This window comes from Portunus trituberculatus, chromosome 49 (genome assembly GCF_017591435.1).
Source record: "Portunus trituberculatus isolate SZX2019 chromosome 49, ASM1759143v1, whole genome shotgun sequence".
NCBI classification, from domain to species: Eukaryota; Metazoa; Arthropoda; class Malacostraca; order Decapoda; family Portunidae; genus Portunus; species Portunus trituberculatus.
Window position 1 is genome coordinate 3,205,360 of NC_059303.1, and position 21,046 is coordinate 3,226,405.

At 43.8% G+C, this 21,046-nt stretch overlaps 1 protein-coding gene across 20 annotated transcripts in view; it reads right to left on the reverse strand.

The window, feature by feature from the left end:
- The window catches only part of LOC123499082 (dachshund homolog 2-like), a 109,578-nt gene that overhangs the window by 29,991 nt on the left and 58,541 nt on the right, over window positions 1-21,046 (reverse strand). For 5 of the 20 annotated variants that reach the window (XM_045246697.1, XM_045246688.1, XM_045246689.1 and 2 more), the window contains 4 exons: window positions 19,207-19,329; window positions 5,474-5,649; window positions 5,156-5,390; window positions 4,518-4,610 (listed from right to left, as the gene is read on the reverse strand). In XM_045246697.1, coding sequence (XP_045102632.1) covers window positions 4,518-4,610; window positions 5,156-5,390; window positions 5,474-5,649; window positions 19,207-19,329 — 627 coding nt within the window. The remainder of the gene's footprint in view (window positions 1-4,517; window positions 4,611-5,155; window positions 5,391-5,473; window positions 5,650-19,206; window positions 19,330-21,046) is intronic. The other 15 variants (XM_045246692.1, XM_045246695.1, XM_045246696.1 and 12 more) reach the window with 5 other exon arrangements.

A 21,046-nucleotide genomic window follows, 5' to 3' on the forward strand; every position in this document is an offset into this window, starting at 1 on the left:
GATAAATAGTCATAATACGGGGCCATTATGGGTAATCAGATCATGCAAGCTGCTTTATGATATCAATTACTTTCTTGCAAACTCACTAATTGCATACATATCCGTTTCCCGAAATGAAAAATGTAGGATAAATGTAGTTATTAAGCGGGACTTCACCTACGCCACGTGATCTATGCTTTGTTCAACGGGAAGTTCAATTTTTGTGGTCTGTGATAAAGGCTGTGAGTTATGGAGACTCGAACCCTGAGCCTCTGACATGCCACAGCCAAGGAGGTATTGCAAGTAGCCAGTGCAAGTGTAACATAATCATCCCTAACTGTTTCTTTTGTTGTGCTGGGTGAACGGAGGCGAGAAGTTTGCATTGCCTTCTCTCCTTCACCTCTGTAACTTTGTCTAGCTTTCTTTTTCTATACTCTTTTTTTATCTTTTTTTTTTATTTTGTTATTTAAATGCAAGGAATATTGAGACAGAGCGGATCAATTTGCAAAGATTCATGCTCACCAATTTGGAGGAGTAATAATCGAATAAGTTTTTTTTTTCCCGTTAGTTCTGTAACCTTTGAACAATCTCTTCTCCATGTATATAAAAAAGAAATCATCTGTGGTCGCTTAGTAACCCTTGAAAACTTCCTCCACATGCTAACTAAGAAAAAAAAATGAAAAAGAAAAAAATAAAGTCAGTCTGTGGACGCTTAAACCTTGCTACATATATTCCTCCTCATATCTACTTGCGCCACTGTAGTCACCATTGTTATTACTTTGATAGAAGAGAAAACCTTGAGGTGGCCCCTGTTCTCCTGCCAGCCTTGCAGTGTCCCCTTCCCATGACCACCCTAGGAACACAGCTGGCCTCCATTACTATTACTGTGATGGGAGTGAAGGGTTTCGAGGTGACCGTGGGGGCTTCCGTTCGCCAGTCACTACCAATTAAACTGTCTATCTCGGTCTTGAAACGTCCTCAGGTGCATTTGTCAGACTGCCCTTCCTTCCTCTTCCTTGCCCCTCCCTTCCTCTCTCTCCTGTCCTGCCTCTCACTCTGGCCAAAACTCTAAGTCAGTGATAAGATCGTAAAATTGTGTCTTTTTTTTTTTTTTCATCAGACGATTAACATGTGTCTACGTTGTCAAAATATCTAACCGGTTATCTGATTTTTTTTCCATGCGTTTCCTATACCATGTTTGAGTTTTCCCTACAATATCGCTGTCCCACCACCAGGAAACGAACCGCCACGCACCACAGCAGGACTTCACTCGCCAATCTTCGGCGTTGAACTACAGTATTAATAGCGACTTGGTTATTACCCCAGTTATTTCCAGACAGGTGTACAGACCAAATAAGACCAGTAGCAAGAAGATAGATACTCTACTTTGCTCTAATGAACACCTGTCACTTCCCACCTATGCCTTATACGTGGTCTGCTTATTAGAGACAGGTAATGACAGGTAGTTATGTATCTGGTAATGAGAATAGAATTGCGTTACTGTGTCCTGTGGTTATTTCCTGTTTTTTTTTTTATATATACGGGTTAATGAACGGACAGATAATTAGATAGAAAAAAACAGAATTTATAGTTTTTTTTGATAAATGATTAATGAAATAGAACGATTTATTCATTTGCTTCTTAACTTACGGAAACTCAGGCGCCGTGGCTCAGACAGTGGAAAGTTGAGTCCACCAGTGAGTGAAATATTGCCGCTTGGACGCACTCAACGCCAGCATACGAAGTTGCCGCGTGAAGCCCCGTGAGGCGGCTGCGTGAGGCTTCCTCCCCACGTGGACCGGGCTGAAGGGCGCGGCCTAAACACCGCCCACACGCCCTCAGGCACTGCTTGATTTTATAGCCATTTGTTTTACAGCCATCTAACTGCTCATTCGTCCTTCGCGGTAAATATATATACACTTTTCTCAACCTCGCTCCTCATTTACATCTTGCAAATAACGCTAGCAAATATTAAGGATGCATTGATATTATGTGCTGAGGAGTAATATGCTACTTAGGTGCAATTTGTTATCAGGAGAGTAGAATTGGATTTAGATAACCTGTTTCATGCTTCTTTTTTTTCTAAGTGGGTGTGTTGATGTGTCTGCACGAGCTGTCTTGATCGTATAGTGTAGTCATTCCATGATTTCCGAAATGCGATGTATGTATTATTTCTTCCCTTCGATTTTAGTTTAATTCTTATTTATATTCGCGTTTTAGATCGTTTTCAACCAATTGTGTGTCGTAAAAATATTCATTCGTGTTATGTTAAAATTTTGTAAGGAGTCACTAGGAACAAAAAAGAAGTACCGTAAAGGAAGTTCATTTGTGTATATTGTATTTTTATTTGTAGAAAAAATAAACTGATGAAAAAAAATATATCGTTAGAAAAATAATAAGTGAATGGCGGGAAAGACTGAAACAAAACCGAAAAAGGATGGGATAAACACACACACACACACACACACACACACACACACACACACACACACACACACACACACACACACACACACACACACACACACCACGTGGGGCAAATCTTCATGGCAGCAGGAAATAAACGTACATAGAGTGACCTTGTGTCTTCCTTTTTAGTAGGCGATGTCATTGGGAGCAGAGAGAGAGAGAGAGAGAGAGAGAGAGAGAGAGAGAGAGAGAGAGAGAGAGAGAAGTGAGTCAGTATCCGTAGCATCTAAATCAGGCAACAGAAATGAAGTGTTGACGGCGAAATTATAAAGATGCGATATATATTTCTCCTAAAAAGTCCTCCTCCTTCTCTTCCTCCTCCTCCTCCTCCTCCTCCTCCTCCTCCTCCTCCTCCTCCTCCTCCTCCTCCTCAGTAACACACCTGCACACTTTCTGTCCAGGTGGGCAATTAGAATCCTGTTTTCTTTACTCTTATTTTTTTAATATATACACGAGGGCTCATTCTCAGGTCGTAAACAACAGCCACCAGTCGCCTAACAAGCGTAACTACTGGCTACGTGCAAATAGCTCCCCTCAAAACTTCCAACGTAAATTTCGCTCGCAAGCAGGATGTGTATTTTACCTTCTCTCTCTCTCTCTCTCTCTCTCTCTCTCTCTCTCTCTCTCTCTCTCTCTCTCTCTCTCTCTCTCTCGCTAAACAATGCCTTTTACACCGCGAAGTTTCATTATAACGCGTAGTGATGGTTTGTTTTTACTCTTGTTGTTTGTGTTATCTGGTAGTAGTAGTAGTAGTAGTAGTAGTAGTAGTAGTAGTAATGTCACGGAAATACCTGCTTTTCACCCCTGTGAGCCGCAAGACTGTTATCTGAGGCACATTCTTTATTTTGGCCAGGATGTTAATAGGTCGGCGAATAAATTTTCCTGACAGTATATTAGACCAGCAGAGCCAGCGGGGTATTGTTGTAACCTCCCCACTGTGTCCTCCTCGCGCCCCACTGCCTTCCCCATGCCATCACTCTCCCCCTACCGTCCTCCTCAGCCTCGCCACTCCTAGCGCTGCCCATAAATTATTTAATGCATGACAAATTAGATGGAAAACTATCTTAAAGTACAACAAGCGTGTGAAAATTGTACTATAAATTACTGTAAAACTATGCAGTACTTTATGATATGGGTGGAGTCTCTCTCTCTCTCTCTCTCTCTCTCTCTCTCTCTCTCTCTCTCTCTCTCTCTCTCTCTCTCTCTCTCTCTCTCTCTCTCTCTGCTGCCATCATTATTCTTGGACACGTGCCTACTTTTTAACTTATTCTTACTTTTTTTCCTTCTTTTTTTTCTTTTCTCCAGATTAATTGTTCTCACTATTTCACTGTCGTAGTTTTCTTTTTCTTTTTTGTTGCTGCGGATTTTTCTGTAGTTTTACTTTCGCCTTTGTCTTTCTGTGTGTCTTTCTTTTTTGTTTTGTTGTGTGTTTTTATTATTGCTGCTGTTCTTGTTTGATTTTTTTTTTTTTTGCCTTCTTTTAAAACTTTATGATTTAGAGCTAAATTTGGGTATATATTACTTTAGCAGTTGACGCTTTGAGTGGCATCTTTGTATTATTTCTTTTGATATATAAACTGTCACTTACTCTGAACTTCAACCCACTTGCTAACTGTTACTCCTTATATCTAGATATTTATTTCATTTCTTGTCTTTACATTATACAATACAAGATCACTGGGTCAACCTTATAGCTTGGTGTATTTTTGAATCGTATGAAATCACGAGTAAGATTTACCACTGCCATGCTTTTCCTGTTTATGCGTACCCTGCATTAATGGCATTTTACTTTCATTGTGAGTGTATACACGTAGCTCAGCTGCGCGTCGAGATAGGTGGCTTGGCTGTGTGCTTTCCGGTTTACCTGCTGACCACTGCAACTTAACCACCCGCAAGTGAATCGAACTAACCTTTGTGACCGAAACTGCGGTAGTAAATAAATACTACACCTGGACACCCGCCAGGCCAGCAAACCTTCCTGTATGGTGCTCTGCGATTAGTCACAAATAGTCACTGTGCGCTGGTCATGTCAATGGTAATGTCAAGTCAAGAAACACGGGCTCTCTCACCTCTCCAAGTGCTTGAGGACCTCGTCGTATGAAGCCCGACAGTTCTCCCACACCATCGACCTGAAGCAGAGGAGGCCAGGGTGAGGCGGCGGGCTGTGGCGGGTTGCGACAGCCCAGTGGTGAAAAAAGAAAAAGGAGCGGATAAAACAATGACTAATTAATTCACCAGTGGAAGGGATTTGTTGTTTTTGTTGTTGTTGTTGTTGTTGCAGCTATTGTGGTGATTTGTCATGCAACAGCTCTCATATGTTGTTGATGGTTATTGTTGTTGTTTGCTTTTGTTGTTGTTGTTATGTAGTGGTGGTGGTGGTGGTGGTGGTGGTGGTGGTGGTGGTGGAGGTCACGTTATAATAGTGGTGATGGCGATGATAATGGTGGTGTGTATGAAAGGATAAAATAATTATGATTGTTGTAAGCTTGTCAATAGCTCGGTATGATGGAAGCAATAGAATTTTTAATGGAAAGTTAGTGGTACATATAGGGAACTGCAATGTGCCTCGTGATAACGAAAATTATTCATAAATGTTGAACCTTTATGGACTGGAATAATGAGCACACTAGTGACGCACCCAGGAGAGAGTGAGTGTGGTGTGTGAGCACTGAGGCAGTGTGAGGTGACGGGTCGCAGCGAAACTCACCGTGCCAGGCTGTCAGGATGAGGGCCGTTCTTGAAGGGGTGCTCGGCGGCGTGGGCGGCCCATGGGGCGGGATGGGGCGGTAGTGGCAGCCCCGTGTGTGCCAGCAGGGCGGGGTGGGGCATACCGCCGTTGAGCGCCATGTACTGCGCCATGAGGCCCTTGGGTGGGGGGTTGTACCCGTTGGAGAGAAGAGGAGACTTCTCCATGTCTCCATCTGGAGGGATTGGAAAGGCGACTATGAGGGAATAGAAAGGAACAGATAAGGCATTTGTTGTGTTCCTGTATCCGCCATGAAAGCGCAGCGGCGCCGCCACTCACCAGGTACGCCGCCGTTCATGAATGGCGGGAAGTCCCTGGCGTCCATGCGGGTCTTCTTGAGAGCCATGAGTGCCTCTGGGGAAAGGTGTGGGGGAGGTAGGTTTCCAGGGCCCATGGGTCCAGGCAGGCCGCCCATGCCCATGATCTCGTGGGGTCGCTTGGGCGGACGTCCAGGCCTGTGGGGGAGAGAAGAACAATGGTGAGGCATGATGTCAATAGAGCGACCACATCATTATGTTGAAAGAATTTTCAATCTTATGAACTAAGACTTTAACATTCATCTTATACTAAGATTAATGTGTGTTTGTAATGATCAGCAGTAAGCGCATCACAACCCCTCAAGCAGACATCTCAGCTTGACACTTCCCAGCAAGTCTTCCCAGCACCGAGGCAGCATGCGGCCTGCGCTGCGTGTTGGCAATGACCAGCTTACAGTGACGTGCCAATCACTCACGCCAGACGCAGAGTGGCAGTGAATTTAAACACGTCGCTGCACTAAAATTCAAAACGGCTTAGAAGCACAGTACTTTTTTTTGTCTTCATGTGAGGCGGCGAGGAGAGAGAGAGAGAGAGATAACGGACCCCCATGGAGCTGGTCACTTTCCCATACGACCGGTGGAGCACAATGGCATTACTCGATGATTTTCACATTTCACCCTTTACACACCACATGTGCCGCGCGCCCAGAGTAAACACCCCTGCCTCCTCCCCCTACATCCCACCACCACCTACCCCTCCGCACCCTCGCTTTTTTTTTCCCAATCACATCTGGACTATTTCATTCCAGTGTTTCGTTTAGGGTCTCACTGCGTTTGGTCTCGTCGCCCTTGTCCTCTCAATCTTCTTTGTTATACACTGTGGCGGCGGCTTCTCTGTCTCAGCCGCCCCCTGGCCCCTCTCCCTCTCTCCCTTCAGCCGGGGGAGACACTCATATTGCTGATAACAGAGATAACGACCAAAACGCTGATAACGCTATTGCTAAATCGTCCTTATTGATGTTTCAGTTTTCAGCCAAACACTCGCTTTTTTTTTCGTTTTCTGTCTTTTCTTTTTTTTCTCATTGCGTTTCAGTTTATGACGTGAACGACAATGAGGGAAAGAAATGGCGTCAGGTTACGGAGTGTGGCGGAGAGAGGGAAGAGAGGAGGGAGAGATGGGAGAAAGGTGGAGGAGAGAAGAGGAAAAGGGGGGTAGTCATCTGGCAATACTTGCGTCATGTTTACAATGAACACTAGGGTAAAGGGACGGGGAGGGGAAGAGGAAGAGAGGGAACATGAGTTGGGAAGAGGAAGGGGAGGATGGGAGCTGGAGACAGGAGGCGAACCATGGGAAACAGAAGTAGACAAAAAGTAAAAGGAGGAACAGGGAATAGAAGGAATAGGGAAAGAGAAAAAGGGAGAAAAGAAAACTAGATAATGGGGGAAGAGACGCAAGAAAGGGAATATGTAGAAAAAAGATTGAGAAAGAGGGAGAAGGAATAAGTAACAAGGAATAGCGAGGTAGAGAGGAAGGAAAGAGAGAAAAAATGAAGAGAAATGACAAATAAAGGAGAATAGAGAGGAAGAAAAAAGAAGAAAAGATGAGAAAACAAAGAAGAATGGAGAGAAGGGAAAAAAGAAGAAAGGATAAATAGTAAATAAGGAGGAAAAACAAAGAGGAAGAAAAGGAAGAAAAAAGAATTAGAAGAGACAGGAGGAATAGAGAGAAGAGAAAGATAGAAGAAAGGAGAAGTGACAAATAAAGAGGAATAGAGAGGGAGGAAAGAAGAATAAAAATAAAAATGACAAAGAGAAACAGAGAGAAGACAAAGGAGAAAAAAAGATGAGAAGAAACAAAGAACAATAAAGGAGAAGGGAAATGAAGAAGAAAAGAGAAGAGACAAATAAAGAGGAAAAGATAGGAGAGAATAAAAACGAAATAGAGAAATAGAGAGAGAAAAAAAAGGAAAAAGACAAGGAAGGAAGGAAGGAAGGAAGAAAAGAGAACAGAACGTGAATATGCGGAACGTAATGGAAAGAGGCGAGAGACAGAGCCGTCCATTGCATATCTCTTTGTCACTGTCTCCGCTGATTGACACCCGGAAAGAACACTGTGGCGAGGGGGTTAAACTTTTATTATCATGAGGTGAATATGTTTTCCTTTGAGAGCGCTGACGGCCTTCGATTCCCCTTGTGACGCCGAGCCGAGCGTGTCCCGGTGCTCCGACAGATGGAATTAATCAGCAACTTGTTCACTTGTTCCTGGTGTCCGGTCCCGCCGCCCACCTGCTGTCGTTCGGTTCCTGACGTCGTTGATTCATGATAACGTTTTCTTTCCTTTCTCTCTGTCGAATTTGGGTGTTTTGTCACGCGTTTAGTTGTTATGAGTCATTTTCTTTTCTCTCTCTCTCTCTCTCTCTCTCTCTCTCTCTCTCTCTCTCTCTCTCTCTCTCTCTCTCTCTCTCTCTCTCTCTTCTAGACCCCATTCTTATCACCTTATCAATACCAGGAACGTTGCAAGTCACCCACACTTCTCACCTTTCACCTTCTATCGCTCTCTATCATCTCACTTACTTCCCTTTCCTTCAACTTCTCTCTCTGCTCAATGTTTTTCCCTTCCTTCACCTTCCCTTACTCTCTTAGTGATTTTCTTTCCCTTTTCTTCCCTCACCCTCTATATAACACTTATTTTCCCTCTCCCCTTTCTTTATTTACCCTCTTTTTCCATTACCTACCGTTATCCTTTTCTTCCAATACTCTCTCCCTTACATTCACTTTCCTCTCCCTTACTCTCCCACCGCCGTCCCTCTCCACTCCTGCACGCGCCACACGCCACCTGATAAAAGTGTTTTGTTTGGGAAGAGTTGCCTCGCTGAGGGCGGACGAACAAAAGCATACAAAGGGTGTAAAATTTCCCTCATGCGTGTGTCTCCTGCGGTGGCCCTCAGTAAACAGGTGCCAAGGTGATCCCTCCTCCTCCTCCTCCTCCTCCTCCTCCTCCTCCTCAGACCTTACCACCACCCTAAGTCACCACCTCCTCCCCCCTCCCCTACTGTACCTAACCCAGCTGGTGAGGATAATGTTATACCAAGCCGCAGGTGTTCCAAGGCTATCGGCTTTGCTACCTTTACCTTTGTCTCCTCGTCTGACGTGTTGCCATTCCTGTTTTTCACGCCTCACTGTTGCACGATTGATTATTTCGAATTGATTGTTGTGTTTTTTTGTTTTGTTTTGTTTTTCCCTGTCACGAGTGTTTGAGTTGTGTTCGCTGGGGCGTGACATTATATTTAGCCTGGAGGGAAATGAAAATATGCATCGTGAAGGAATAAATACAAAGTGACCGAGTTGGAAATACGATAAGGTGTAATGCAGAAGAGGAAATAGTGAATGATATTAGAATTACACGTACTAAAATTATTACACTCAAATTATACAGAGAGAGGAAAACCAAATAACATAAACCTGCCAAAATATATAAGTGATTCGCCACACATCTTATTAAGTACTGTGCTGAAGAGAACTTTTAAGGGGAAGGGCGAAGGAAGAGGAGAAGGAGGAGGAGGTGGAGGAAGTGGACGGGCACGAGGAGGAGAAGAGGAAGATGAAGAGGAATGTGAGGGAACAGGAGAAGGAAAAACGGAAGGAAGGAGAAGAAAAGAGGAAAGAGACGAGAAGCAGGAAGAAGAGGAAGAGGAGGAATAAGCAAATGGGCACAAAACGGAACAAGAGGAAAGGGAGGAGAAAGAGAAAGAAGAACAGAAATGGAAGAGGAGAGAAGAAGAGAGAAGAAAGAGAGAAAAAGAAAGATGAAAAGAAGGAGGAGAAGTAGTACACGGGCTCTAAGCAGTTGGAGAGAATGAGGTGGAAGTAAAGGAAGAGGAGGAGGAGGCAATGGGCGGGCATGTAGCAGGAAGAGAGAAAGAGGCAGAGGAGAAGAAAGAAGAAGAGGAGGAGGAGGAGGAGGAGGTAGTGGATGGACATGTAGCAGGAAGAGAGAAAGAGGAAGAGAAGAAAAAGGGGAAAGCGGCAATGGATGTACCAGAAGAGAAAGAGGAAGAGGAAAACATGAGGCGACAGTGGACGGGCACGTAGCCGGAGAGTGCAAGAGGAGGAAGAAGAGGAACCTACAGCGTAATGACAAAATCGATGCCATCCAAAGCAGCTTCGTCACTGCATTAGGCTGGGAACCCTTCTTATTCTTCTGAGGGAGGAAACATATAATTCTCCCCCACCGTGAGGCCGTTTTAATGGAATTCCGATCGCCTTTTAATGTCCCGGCCTCGGCTTTATGCCCGCCCGGCTGCCTTCCCGTGCGAGCTTCCCACCCACCCCACCCACCCCTTCCTCTTCCTCCCCCGTCAGTGATTCCCAGCCAGATCTCTTAATCATAATGCTGCAGGAGAGGCGTCGCTTCCCCGTGGTTATTAATTATCATCTCGCGAGGACTTCTTCGGCGGGATGAGAAAGATGAGTTGATGGATGTTTTCCCGGGGTTTGGGTTTCATTAGATTGGGATATTACGGGACATTCAGTAAAGATAATTGAGTGTGTGTAATGAAAGAACTCTCTACTACATTACTGAGGAAAATGATGCAATATAAAGATAGGTAGAGTATATAAAAAGAAGATTGAGACTTTGATTCTTGAAGCAATAAATGTGTCAATATTCTGTTACTCTAAAGGAAGTCAGTGTGTTTGCTTTTATTATGTAAGATGGGAAAAACTGGCCAAGGGCAACAAAAAAAAAAAAAAAAGGCCCACTGAGATGCTAGTCCTCGAACAAGAGAGTTAGCCAAAAGAATGGGATAAATGTTTTGAAACCTTCCTCTGAAGTGAGTTCAAATCATGGGTAGATGGAAATACAGAAGAAGATTGAGAGTTTCAGAGTTTACCAGAGATTGTCATTGAAAAGTAACCCAAATAGTAAAACTACCACCGAAAAAACTGGACTACCAAACTTACAATATCAAAAAACGACCATCTTTTGTTGTACTTGGAGAAATATATACATAACTCATCATTAACCTCAATTTCTCTCACCAACACCTGAATCTCACTAAAGTCATAATGAGAGGAATCGAACAGGGATGCTCCGTCACCCAGTACTCAGACCTTTCAGCCACGTCCGGTTCTTATCGATCAAACTGTAAAAACTTCGCTTCCCTCGGTATTCATATTATATTTAGAGCAATTGTGGTTTTGTAGCTTTTTGTGATATTAGGGAATGATACGCAGGTAAATTAGAGGTGCACCTGTACTAATTAACGTTTGGCTTGACACTCTGGTAATTGAAATGTAACAGGGACGAGAAGAGAGAGAGAGAGACTCGTTTGCATAAATGGATGTGAGAGAGAGAGAGAGAGAGAGAGAGAGAGAGAGAGAGAGAGAGAGAGAGAGAGAGAGAGAGAAGGCAGTGTCAAATAAAACAGATGGATTCAGATAAAAAGGAGAGATATAAAACAGATAAATCACGAAAAACAGACAAAGAGACAAAGAAAAACAGATAGAAATAAATATAAAATAAAAAAAAATCAGACAAGATAAAGAGATTCAGATATACAGAAAAAAAACATTAACAGAATAAAAGAAAGGAAAAAAACAGGCACATACATACATACATACAGACAGACAGACAGACAGACAACGAATGAAAAAATAAATCATTCTTACAGACATTAATTTATATTCGAAGTGGGACGCTGATTAATCTTATTGGGATTAATGACAAGGAAAACTGTGAGTGTCGATCGGTGCATGGAGAGAGAGAGAGAGAGAGAGAGAGAGAGAGAGAGAGAGAGAGAGAGAGAGAGAGAGAGAAATCCCTAATGCTTTGATGGTCGTGAATGAGAAGTTTACGAGTAGAGTTTCTGTGTTATCGATCCCCGCGCTCTTCTTTCTTCAAGCGTGACTCAGCTTTTTAAAACATATGCGTGAAAGGGGAAAAAGGATATGGGAGAGCAGATGAAAAGGGGAAAGGGAGGGAGAGAGAGAGAGAGAGAGAGAGAGAGAGAGAGAGAGAGAGAGAGAGAGAGAGAGAGAGAGAGATGATAATGAAGAGTAATGAGATAAAAGAAAATAACATACAGCAAAGCAGAAACAAGAGAAAAAAAAGGGGAATAATTGAAAAATAAGAAAGGAAATGAAGAACAAATAAGAGAGAAAAGGAAAAACAATAAAAAGTAAAGACAAAAATTGGGCACAGTTTACAAAAGTGAGGAAATTAGAAAGAGAAAGAAAAAGAGGAACCATTTAGCTATTGAGGGAAGAAAGAGTAAGCGGTGAAGGGAGGGGAGGGGAGAGGAGAGTGAGTCAGGGTGAGGGGAGGAGAGGCGAGAGTGAGGGGTAAGGTAACTCGAAACCAAATGTGTGGTGGGATTGTGGTATTGTGGCGGGAGGACTAAAGGACATTTGTGGGTTGTTTTGTGGTGTGTCGTGTGGTAATGTGGTGTGTGTGTGTGTGTGTGTGTGTGTGTGGCTGGGAGGGGGAGAGTGGCAGTACTGTTTCTCTCTCTCTCTCTCTCTCTCTCTCTCTCTCTCTCTCTCTCTCTCTCTCTCTCTCTCTCTCTCTCTCTCTCTCTTTCTGTATCTCTTTTTTCGTCACAAGCCGTATTAAGCATAATCTCGGGGTTTAATTTCAAATTCGAGGAAGTTCAAAGTTTGAGGCATGAAATATGAGGGAAATATGTAACGCTTCGCAGAAATGACATAAGGTGAAGTTTATGTTTTCACTCCAATAATAGTAGTAGTAGTAGTAGTAGTAGTAGTAGTAGTAGTAGTAGTAATAGTAGTAGTGGTAATAGTAGTAGTAGTAGTAGTAGTAGTAGTAGTAGTGGTAATAGTAGTAGTTGTAGTAGTAGTGGTGGCAGTAGAAGTAAAGAATAAAATAATAACAACATGCCTTATTTTAGTTTAGGTTGAATCAGGTTATGTTAGATTAGATTTCCTTAACATATCAATGAACCTGAACCCCAAATCAACAAATAAAAAGCAAACAAAAACCGCAATAATCCATCACATATTCAGTAAACCACACGAATCCTAAACTAAGAAATAACTAGAATAACAAAATAAAAATGAAGAACAGCTGGACAGGAAATACGAATGATGCAGAGTGGGAGTGAAGCAGAGTGGGGTGGAGAAGGAAGCTAAGGGCGGTAGTGGAACGGGAGCAGGGTGGATGAGGAATGCGATAGTGAGTGGACAAGATGGAAGGAGTGGAGAACAGCGAAGGTGGAAGTGAGTAAGGCTGTATTCTAAAACACTTTTACGCTTCACCTCCAATATTTCAAAAGGATTTATTTAATTTCCACGAGTTTTGAGGTGTTTTTACGGTTCTAGAGGCAGATTGACGAGATTTCTACATTATTAACTGGAGAAACACTTGAAAACACCGCTAATCTTTTCTGTGGTCTTGGAAAATAGTCGTGGTGAGAGATCAGAGCGTTTCTGAAGGAGAATGCGATGCTAGACCAGGTGGAGGGAGTGGATGATAGCGAGGGTGGAAGGAGGTTGGGCAGGGCTGAATGAAGTTGGGTAGGGCAGTGGTCGTGAAGTGCCCACGTGATTACTAATTATTGAAGCCTCTCTGTTCTTGCGCCATTAAAGGACTAGCAGTGAGAGAGAGAGAGAGAGAGAGAGAGAGAGAGAGAATATAAATGGTAAAAATATTCTCCGTTTTATCGATCCATTTAGTGTAGAAACAGCAACAGCGTGACTCAGCACACACACACACACACACACACACACACACACACACACACACACACACACACACACACACACACACACACACACACACACACTAGACCAGCACACGTATTAATAACAAAAAATAACATATGGAAAAAAGGAAACAAGTCACAAAGCACTATTAGAAAATTAGATGCTTCATAAACTACACAAAAAAAGGGGAAAAATATAGAAAAAATCCGCGAAAACAAAAGAAAAAAAGGGGGAAGAGAAACGAAAAAGAAAAACAGGCAGGAAATAGGCGTATACAATTACTTCATAAAAGGGAAAGGAGTGGGAAAAAAATTGCCATAAAAACCGTAACAAATCCCAAGTGAGGAAATAAACGGGAAATTTTATCGCCACAAACCCTTATACATTCTCTCTCTCTCTCTCTCTCTCTCTCTCTCTCTCTCTCTCTCTCTCTCTCTCTCTCTCTCTCTCTCTCTCTCTCTCTCTCTCTCTCTCTCTCTCTCTCTCTCTCTCTCTCTCTCTCGTATATTCCATTGGTGACGACTGTTCTTGTTTAGAGAGAGAGAGAGAGAGAGAGAGAGAGAAAAAATAACAACAGGAGGAAGAGAGGTGTCCTTTAACCCTCTCTAACCTCCTCTCTCACCACTCCCCTTTCTCTCTCTCTCAACTCTCCCTCTCTCTCCCCTCCCTTTCCCCTCCCTCTCCCTTCCTTTGTCCAGATGTGACCATTTACTTTACCGACTTGTTAATATGATTCTGGACTCGGACGCGTGTGAGACCAACCTTATAAAAAGACACATTATTTGGTGGAAAAATATAACCTCTTTATTTTTTTTTTCCTTAAGCCTCATCCCTTCCTACCCCATGTCCCCCTTTCCCCTCCCATACCTCCTTTCTCTCCATATCCCCCCCTCTCTTTCTTTCTCTCCTTCTCTCTCTCTCTCTCTCTTTCTCTCTCTCCCTCCCTCCGACCTAATGTGAAATACGAGAAAAGAAAAGAGTTGAAATCGATGGTCATTTTTCTCTCCCTAGTACGTGGCGTTATTTTTTTTTCTATCTTTTAATTTTTTTTCTCTTTGTTCATTTTTTTTTTTTTTTTTTTTTGTAATTTTCCCGTTGGTTGATTTCCTGGTAGCATTGAGATTTGATTTTTGGGGTTCCTAATTTTTTTTTTTTTTTCTTTTTTTATGATCAAACGCGTGTCTCTTTTTTTCTCTGGGGAGTTAATGGATCGTCTTTTATTTAGTCATTTAGAGTCGGTTTGCCCTTGCCCTTGTTTACTCTGCTGGTGGTGACATCTAGCGGCGGGGAAGCGAAGATAGAAACGTGAGTGATTTTGGGAAACGTTTTTCTTATTATTGTATTTTGTTTTATGTTTTTTTTCTCTTCTAATTACTTTTTTTTATTTTACTTAATTTTTTCCTTGTTTGATTGTTTTTATACTTGAAAAAGTTGATCTTTACTTTTCTTTTGGTAATTTTTTAAGTAATTCCAGCTTCTTTTTACACTGTTTTAAAGACAATATCTTTTAAATGTCCACCTCCATTGTCAATACACTGATTCAGACGATTTCGGAAGCTTTGTTGAGCGGTATATTGGCTATTTCAGTTCGGATGGCGTTCTGTAGGTCTTCCAGGGTCTGTGGACGGTCGTTATAAACCAGGGATTTGAGATATCCCCACAGGAATCAGGTGAGCGCGCAGGCCAGTTTAAGTGTCAAGAGTAGGGATCATTGGCCCTTACTTTTTCCTAGAAAACGGTGGTGCCGTAACAGTGACTTCAGAACACTATGTGACAATGCTCAGTGAGTTTTTATGCCTGCTCTCATTAATATGGACCTGGATAATGGCAACGTGTGGTTCCAGCAAGATGAGGCCACAGCCCACACTGCACGCATTTCAGTGGGATTCCTGAGAGAAGCTTTTCCCGACCAACTGATTTCCCTGAGAGGAGACTTAAACTAGCCTGCGCGCTCACCTGATTTAACCCCCTGTGATTATTTCCTGTGGGGATATCTCAAATCCCTGGTTTATAACGACCGTCCACAGACCCTGGAAGACCTACAGAACGCCATCCAAACTGAAATAGCCAATATACCGTTCAACATGCTGGAGAGAGTAGACCAAAGCTTCCGAAATCGTCTGAATCAGTGTATTGACAATGGAGGTGGACATTTAAAAGATATTGTCTTTAAAACAGTGTAAAAGTAAATCTCCCATGTTGTGTGAAAGGTATTAAAGAAGAATAAAGAATTGTGAAGTGTGAGCAGCTTTTTATTTCATTCTCAAATCGGGAAGTATCTGCGGCCCACCCTGTATTTTAGTCATGTACTTTACTCCTCTCTCTCTCTCTCTCTCTCTCTCTCTCTCTCTCTCTCTCTCTCTCTCTCTCTCTCTCTCTCTCTTGTGATCTAGCCTATCATTTTCCTCACGTTCCTCTTACGTCTCCTAATATCCCCATCCGGTACCGAGGCGCCCGTGGGGAAGCTTCTATAAGGTTTAATGGGGAGGTGGGAATGAGGGGAAGGTGTCAGGAGGGGAGAGGCGTCGGGCGTAAAGAAGTGGGTGAAAAGGCGTAAAATGGGTCAAAATGTTGGTCAAGGCAGGATGAGATGTATAAGCTATCGTAAGTGTGCGTGTGTGTGTGTGTGTGTGTGTGTGTGTGTGTGTGTGTGTGTGTGTGTGTGTGTGTGTGTGTGTACGTACATATAATGAGGTGTGAGAAAGAAAAGGACAAGGAAGAATAAGGAGTGGAAGGACGTAAGAGGAATGATGAGTTATTGAGTGTAAAAAGTGTAAAAAGTTAAGAAGAGGAATGAGATGAAGAACGTCAAAGAGGAATTAAAGATTGGTGAGTGTTGATGAGTGCTGAGGAAGAAGGCCTGAGGAGAAGTAAGAACATATAAGAAACGAGACTAGTGAGTGTATGGAGCTAAGAACAATCTAGGAAGGAAATAGAACAATGTAAGAGTAATAAAGAATTGGTGAGTGAAAGATGGCTGGTGATGAGACTGATTAGGAAAACGGGAAGAACACAGGAAAAAAAAGGAATTGATAAAAGAAGAAAAGTGGAAAGAAGTATAAGGAATAAGTGCAAAGAGGCTGGTGGTGAGGAGGACGGCCCAGAGAGATGGAAGGAACGAGGGATGAGACTTTCTAGAAAACGGGAAGAACACAGAAAAAAAAAAGGAATTGATAAGTGCAAGAATGGTTTAAGATGGAAGTAAGTGGTAGAAATAAGGAATAAGTGCAAAGAGGCTGGTGGTGAGGAGGACGGCCCAGGGAGATGGAAGGAACGCGGTGAGGGCAGCGTAGGATGTAACTTAATAAGTGGTCAGTTACTCCTCTGAGATGAGTTACCCGCTGGCGATGACAAGAGTACTTTTTCTACATTACAATTTTCCTCGGTTCCCCCTTGTATCGTGTTTCCCGCGTACCTTGGACCCTCGCACTGTCCCCTTCTTAGTGCGTACCCTTACCATTGTTCCCTAAGCATTACTGAAGCGTCCAGTCCCCGCAGCGTATTGTCAGAAGCAAGAAGCGTTAGTGTTTGCTCAGGATGACATGGAACTAATGAGAGTTAATGAAAGAAAACGTAAAGCCGAGACACAACAAGCCATGCAGGGAACCACGTCCACACCTTCCTTTGACGAGTTTAGGGTATAGAGATTCCACGCTTACGAGAGACACCCGAGTCCGTATTATCAATCGTATATTACATTACCTAACATTAGTAGAAAAGTTACGCTCAATATCCACTTTCACTGTCTGTAGCGGTCGTCCCTTACACATGTACCAGTTCTCAAGGTTTCTAAAGATTTCAGTTTAAGAAAAGCCTTGCGATTGAATAAAAATGCTACATACAGTGAAAAAGCAACAATTTCATCTACTCTTGCGCATTACTTTGTTCATCGCTTATTTGTCTAGATCGCTCCCTTGTTTACCACTTCATTACTTATCATCACTCGAGGCGCCGCTCTCGTTACATTGACACTTGGATAAAGATTCTAAACTGCGTCCAGAGGTTACAAAGACACTTGCTATAGCTTTATGAGGTGACTTAGTTGACTCTCTCTCTCTCTCTCTCTCTCTCTCTCTCTCTCTCTCTCTCTCTCTCTCTCTCTCTCTCTCTCTCTCTCTCTCTCTCTCTCTCTCTCTCTCTCTCTCTCTCTCTCTCTCTCTCTCTCAGCTTTTGGGTTGTAATTCAAGACACGATGTTGACTTCTTCCCTCCTCCTTCTCCTCCACCACCACCACCACCACCACCACCACCACCACCACCACCACCACCACCACTACTACCTCCTCCTCTCTCTCTCCCTCCATCCCTCCCTCCCTCCCTCCCAAAGAACGAAGCCTTACTTGTGTTATCTATGCTTCTTTTTTGTTACTATCAAGTTGAGCCCTGAGAGAAATGCTGAAACCCCTTATCAATCTATTTTTTCTGTGCCTCTCTTTGTATTTTTTGTATATGACTTGTACTTAATCTTGCTTATCTCGTTATAATTGTCGTTTTCTTTGTGCCTATATGTCGTGTCTGTTTTCTGTTTTATGGTTTCTATCTTCCATTTTCTATGCAGTCAGTCGTATTGTTGTTGTTGTTGTTGTTAGCTAATCCTTATATCCTTTTTTCACCTGGTCTTCTCTTGTTTCCCTTGCAAAATCCCACTTCCTGTCTCCAACCATCCTTTGCGTCTCTCTCTCTCTCTCTCTCTCTCTCTCTCTCTCTCTCTCTCTCTCTCTCTCTCTCTCTCTCTCGCTCTCGCTCCCCCCTTATCACCCTCTCAAACCCTCTTCTTCTGTGCCTCCCCATCTCACCACTAAGTCTTCCTTCTCCCTCGACTTATTTTTTGTCCACTGCATCGTCCCAGCTTCCTCTCACCTTCCTTAGCAAAGATCAGGATTCTTCTTATCTTTCCCCTCCGTGTCCCTGGTCCATCCCGTTCCCCTCCTCCCCCTCCCTGACTCCCGGACCTGTCTCTCCACCCACGCCTCTCTCAAGTCCCAGTTGCCCTTTGCCCCACATCACCCCTAAGGCTCTCTAAGGCTCTCTCGTCTCCTCTTCCTTCTTTCCCTTCATAGCCTCCGGAATCTTTGGCAATCATGTCCAAAGCATGATCGTCTAAAATGGATTGTAACGCTGGGTAGGTAAGGAGGGGGTGGAGGTGGAGGTGGAGGTAGTGGTGGTGGTGGTGCCCGTAGGTGGTCTGGTCGTGGAGGGAAGAGGAGGAGGATGGGAGGAGGAGGAGGAGGAGGAGGAGGAGGAGGAGGAGGAGGTAGGAGCTGCGTCTTCCCAGTAGCCATTTAGTAGCCAATATCAGGTATCAGGTGGGACTGACCGCTTCATTGCTCCGGATGGCGTCTTCATTTTCATTATGGGACTTTGAAGACTCGAAATTTTCCTGGCACTTTCTTCTCCCTCTCCCGCGAAGGTCCCGGCGGCCACCAAGCTCACCATCACGAAGGTCAGCCTCAGTATTACTATTTTACACTCGCCCCCACTAAATATTGACACCGAGTGAGAGTGAAGTAAAGTGTGCAATTCCAAGCCAGCGCCAGAGTGCGGAGAAACGGACGCGGTGCAGGTAATGGCGCGGAAGACGGTGGACTGCCCCGGGACCGCAGCCGTAACCTTACCTGCTGACCTCGGCTACGTCACACCGCCTCATATTACACACGACTCGCTCTGCCAGATGGACCGCACAAAGGCTGTATCACAAAAATATCCTTCTTTTAGGACTCTCTCGGGTGGAAGTAAAGATATTGAATGATGCAATATATATATACTTTTTTTAGGGTTAGGATGTGGTGTGGGCGGGTTACAGTGAGGCTGAGTGATGGTGCACCAGATAGTGACCACAGCCACGGGATGGTGACCAGCGGGAGGCAGGCGGGGGAGGGAAGGGGAGCCGGGAGAATAGTGAGTATTTGTGCACTTGCTCCGTGACCCGCCCCCGAGCCTGCCTCCCTCGATCCCTCTATCGCCGGGCTGCAGGAGGTGCGGCACACTGCATTACTCTAAATAAATAACCAATATCCAAGGACTGGATACATACATCACTACGCTGGGGAGGGTGGGATGGGCCCCCCCGGGTTGGGCCCCCCCTGGTTGGACCCCCCCGGGTTGGACCCCTTGTGGAGGGAGGGGCCCCGCTAGCATACGAGGCCGCGATCCGGACCTGCAAATACACAGGGCGTCACGCTACGCTCCACAGTTAGCAGCAGTAGTACCACCAGCAACAACAGCAGCGGCAGCAGCAGCAGCAGCAGCAGCAGTCTGCAACACAGTCACCTGCTGCAGCACACTCACAAAATAATACAAATTGACTGATGGGGGAGGGGGAGGAGGAGGTGAGGGAGGAATGAGAAACGTTCCTCTTCTCTCACACGCCACACTACCGCCGTCTGGTGAGATGGGGAGGGGGTTGTTAGAGCCTAAGTGATCTCCGTGCCAGACAGTCCTGCCACCTCAAGGCACCACTGAGGCACACAGTGATAGGAGTGTCAACGGCCTCCAATCTGAAACCTAAGGGAGGCGGCGGCGGCTGCGGCTGCTGCGGCGGCGACACACTCCCTATTAGAGTGTGTGGTGTGTGACAGAGCCCCGACGCGGCCCAGACAGGCAGAAATAGTGAGTGTTCTGTGGCTCTCTCGTCACGATGCGTGCTTGAGAGAGGCATTTAGCGTGCGCACATTCATTGACGTCTCGGTAAGTATTATTCCTGTCATCTCTGCGAACCTGCGCCGTTTGGTTTAATCGGTAAATATATAATTCTTCTCGCTAACCTACAGAGCCGCCCCGAGCTGTATTATTATAATGCTTATATTTTGGAGGAGCGGGTGAAAGGTTCGTTTAGGGAATTACCACAATCAAGTTTGCCTCATAAGATAACGTCACATAAATCGCACTCGCCCTCAGTATTAAGAAAAACCTTTAATACGATCGCAAATTTCCCTCTCTGCTCGTCTCGTCTCCCAAGGATTGAAATGAAGGAAGATTTTCGCCTTCGCTGAAAACTGTCAAAAAAATAATATATGCAACTTTTCCCTCTTTTTTTCTGCCATTTCACGTGGTATGTGTGTGTGTGTGTGTGTGTGTGTGTGTGTGTGTGTGTGTGTGTGTGTGTGTGTGTGTGTGTGTGAATATTCTTAATGTTATGCGTGGGTAGACAACGTGAGATAGTGAGAGAGGGAAATTACGTACGTGATGCCTTGCTGTTTTGGGTCAATGGAAACTCTGACAAAGGGTCGCGAACTCATATTTGATCCTACCCTGCTGATCTTACGATGCCTTCACCCAGCTGCTTTATCTCCCTTTGTGTGTGTGTGGGAATATTAAATAGTGAGCCAATGGTAATGATACTGTTATTATTATTATTATTATTATTATTATTATTATTATTATTATTATTATTATTATTATTACTTCTGTTGCTGTTTCTGTTTTAATAGTTGTTGCTTTTTTGTTATTATTTTTTTTTATCATCATCATTATTTTTGTTGTTGTTTCTGTTTTGATAGTTGTTGTTGTATTATTATCATTATTATTATCTTATTGTTTATTCATTTATCTATTTATTCACTTAGCGCTAATACGTTACAAGGTATCACAAGTAACTCAAAAGGACGCTTCAGATAGTCACTCCCAGCATACCTATATCAAAAGAGCGTGCGGTGAGAAAGTTGGCAAAATTATATAGGAAGATCTTGAAGTGAGAGTGTAGCAAGATAAGGCATGGGTGTGGGAAAAGAAAGTGGAGAGAGAGAGAGAGAGAGAGAGAGAGAGAGAGAGAGAGAGAGAGAGAGAGAGAGATTACGATTAACAATATGGTTCTGTAGGTGATTAACGCTTTTATATTCTTCATTCCGTTCACTTATTGGTCGTTCATTCAGTTC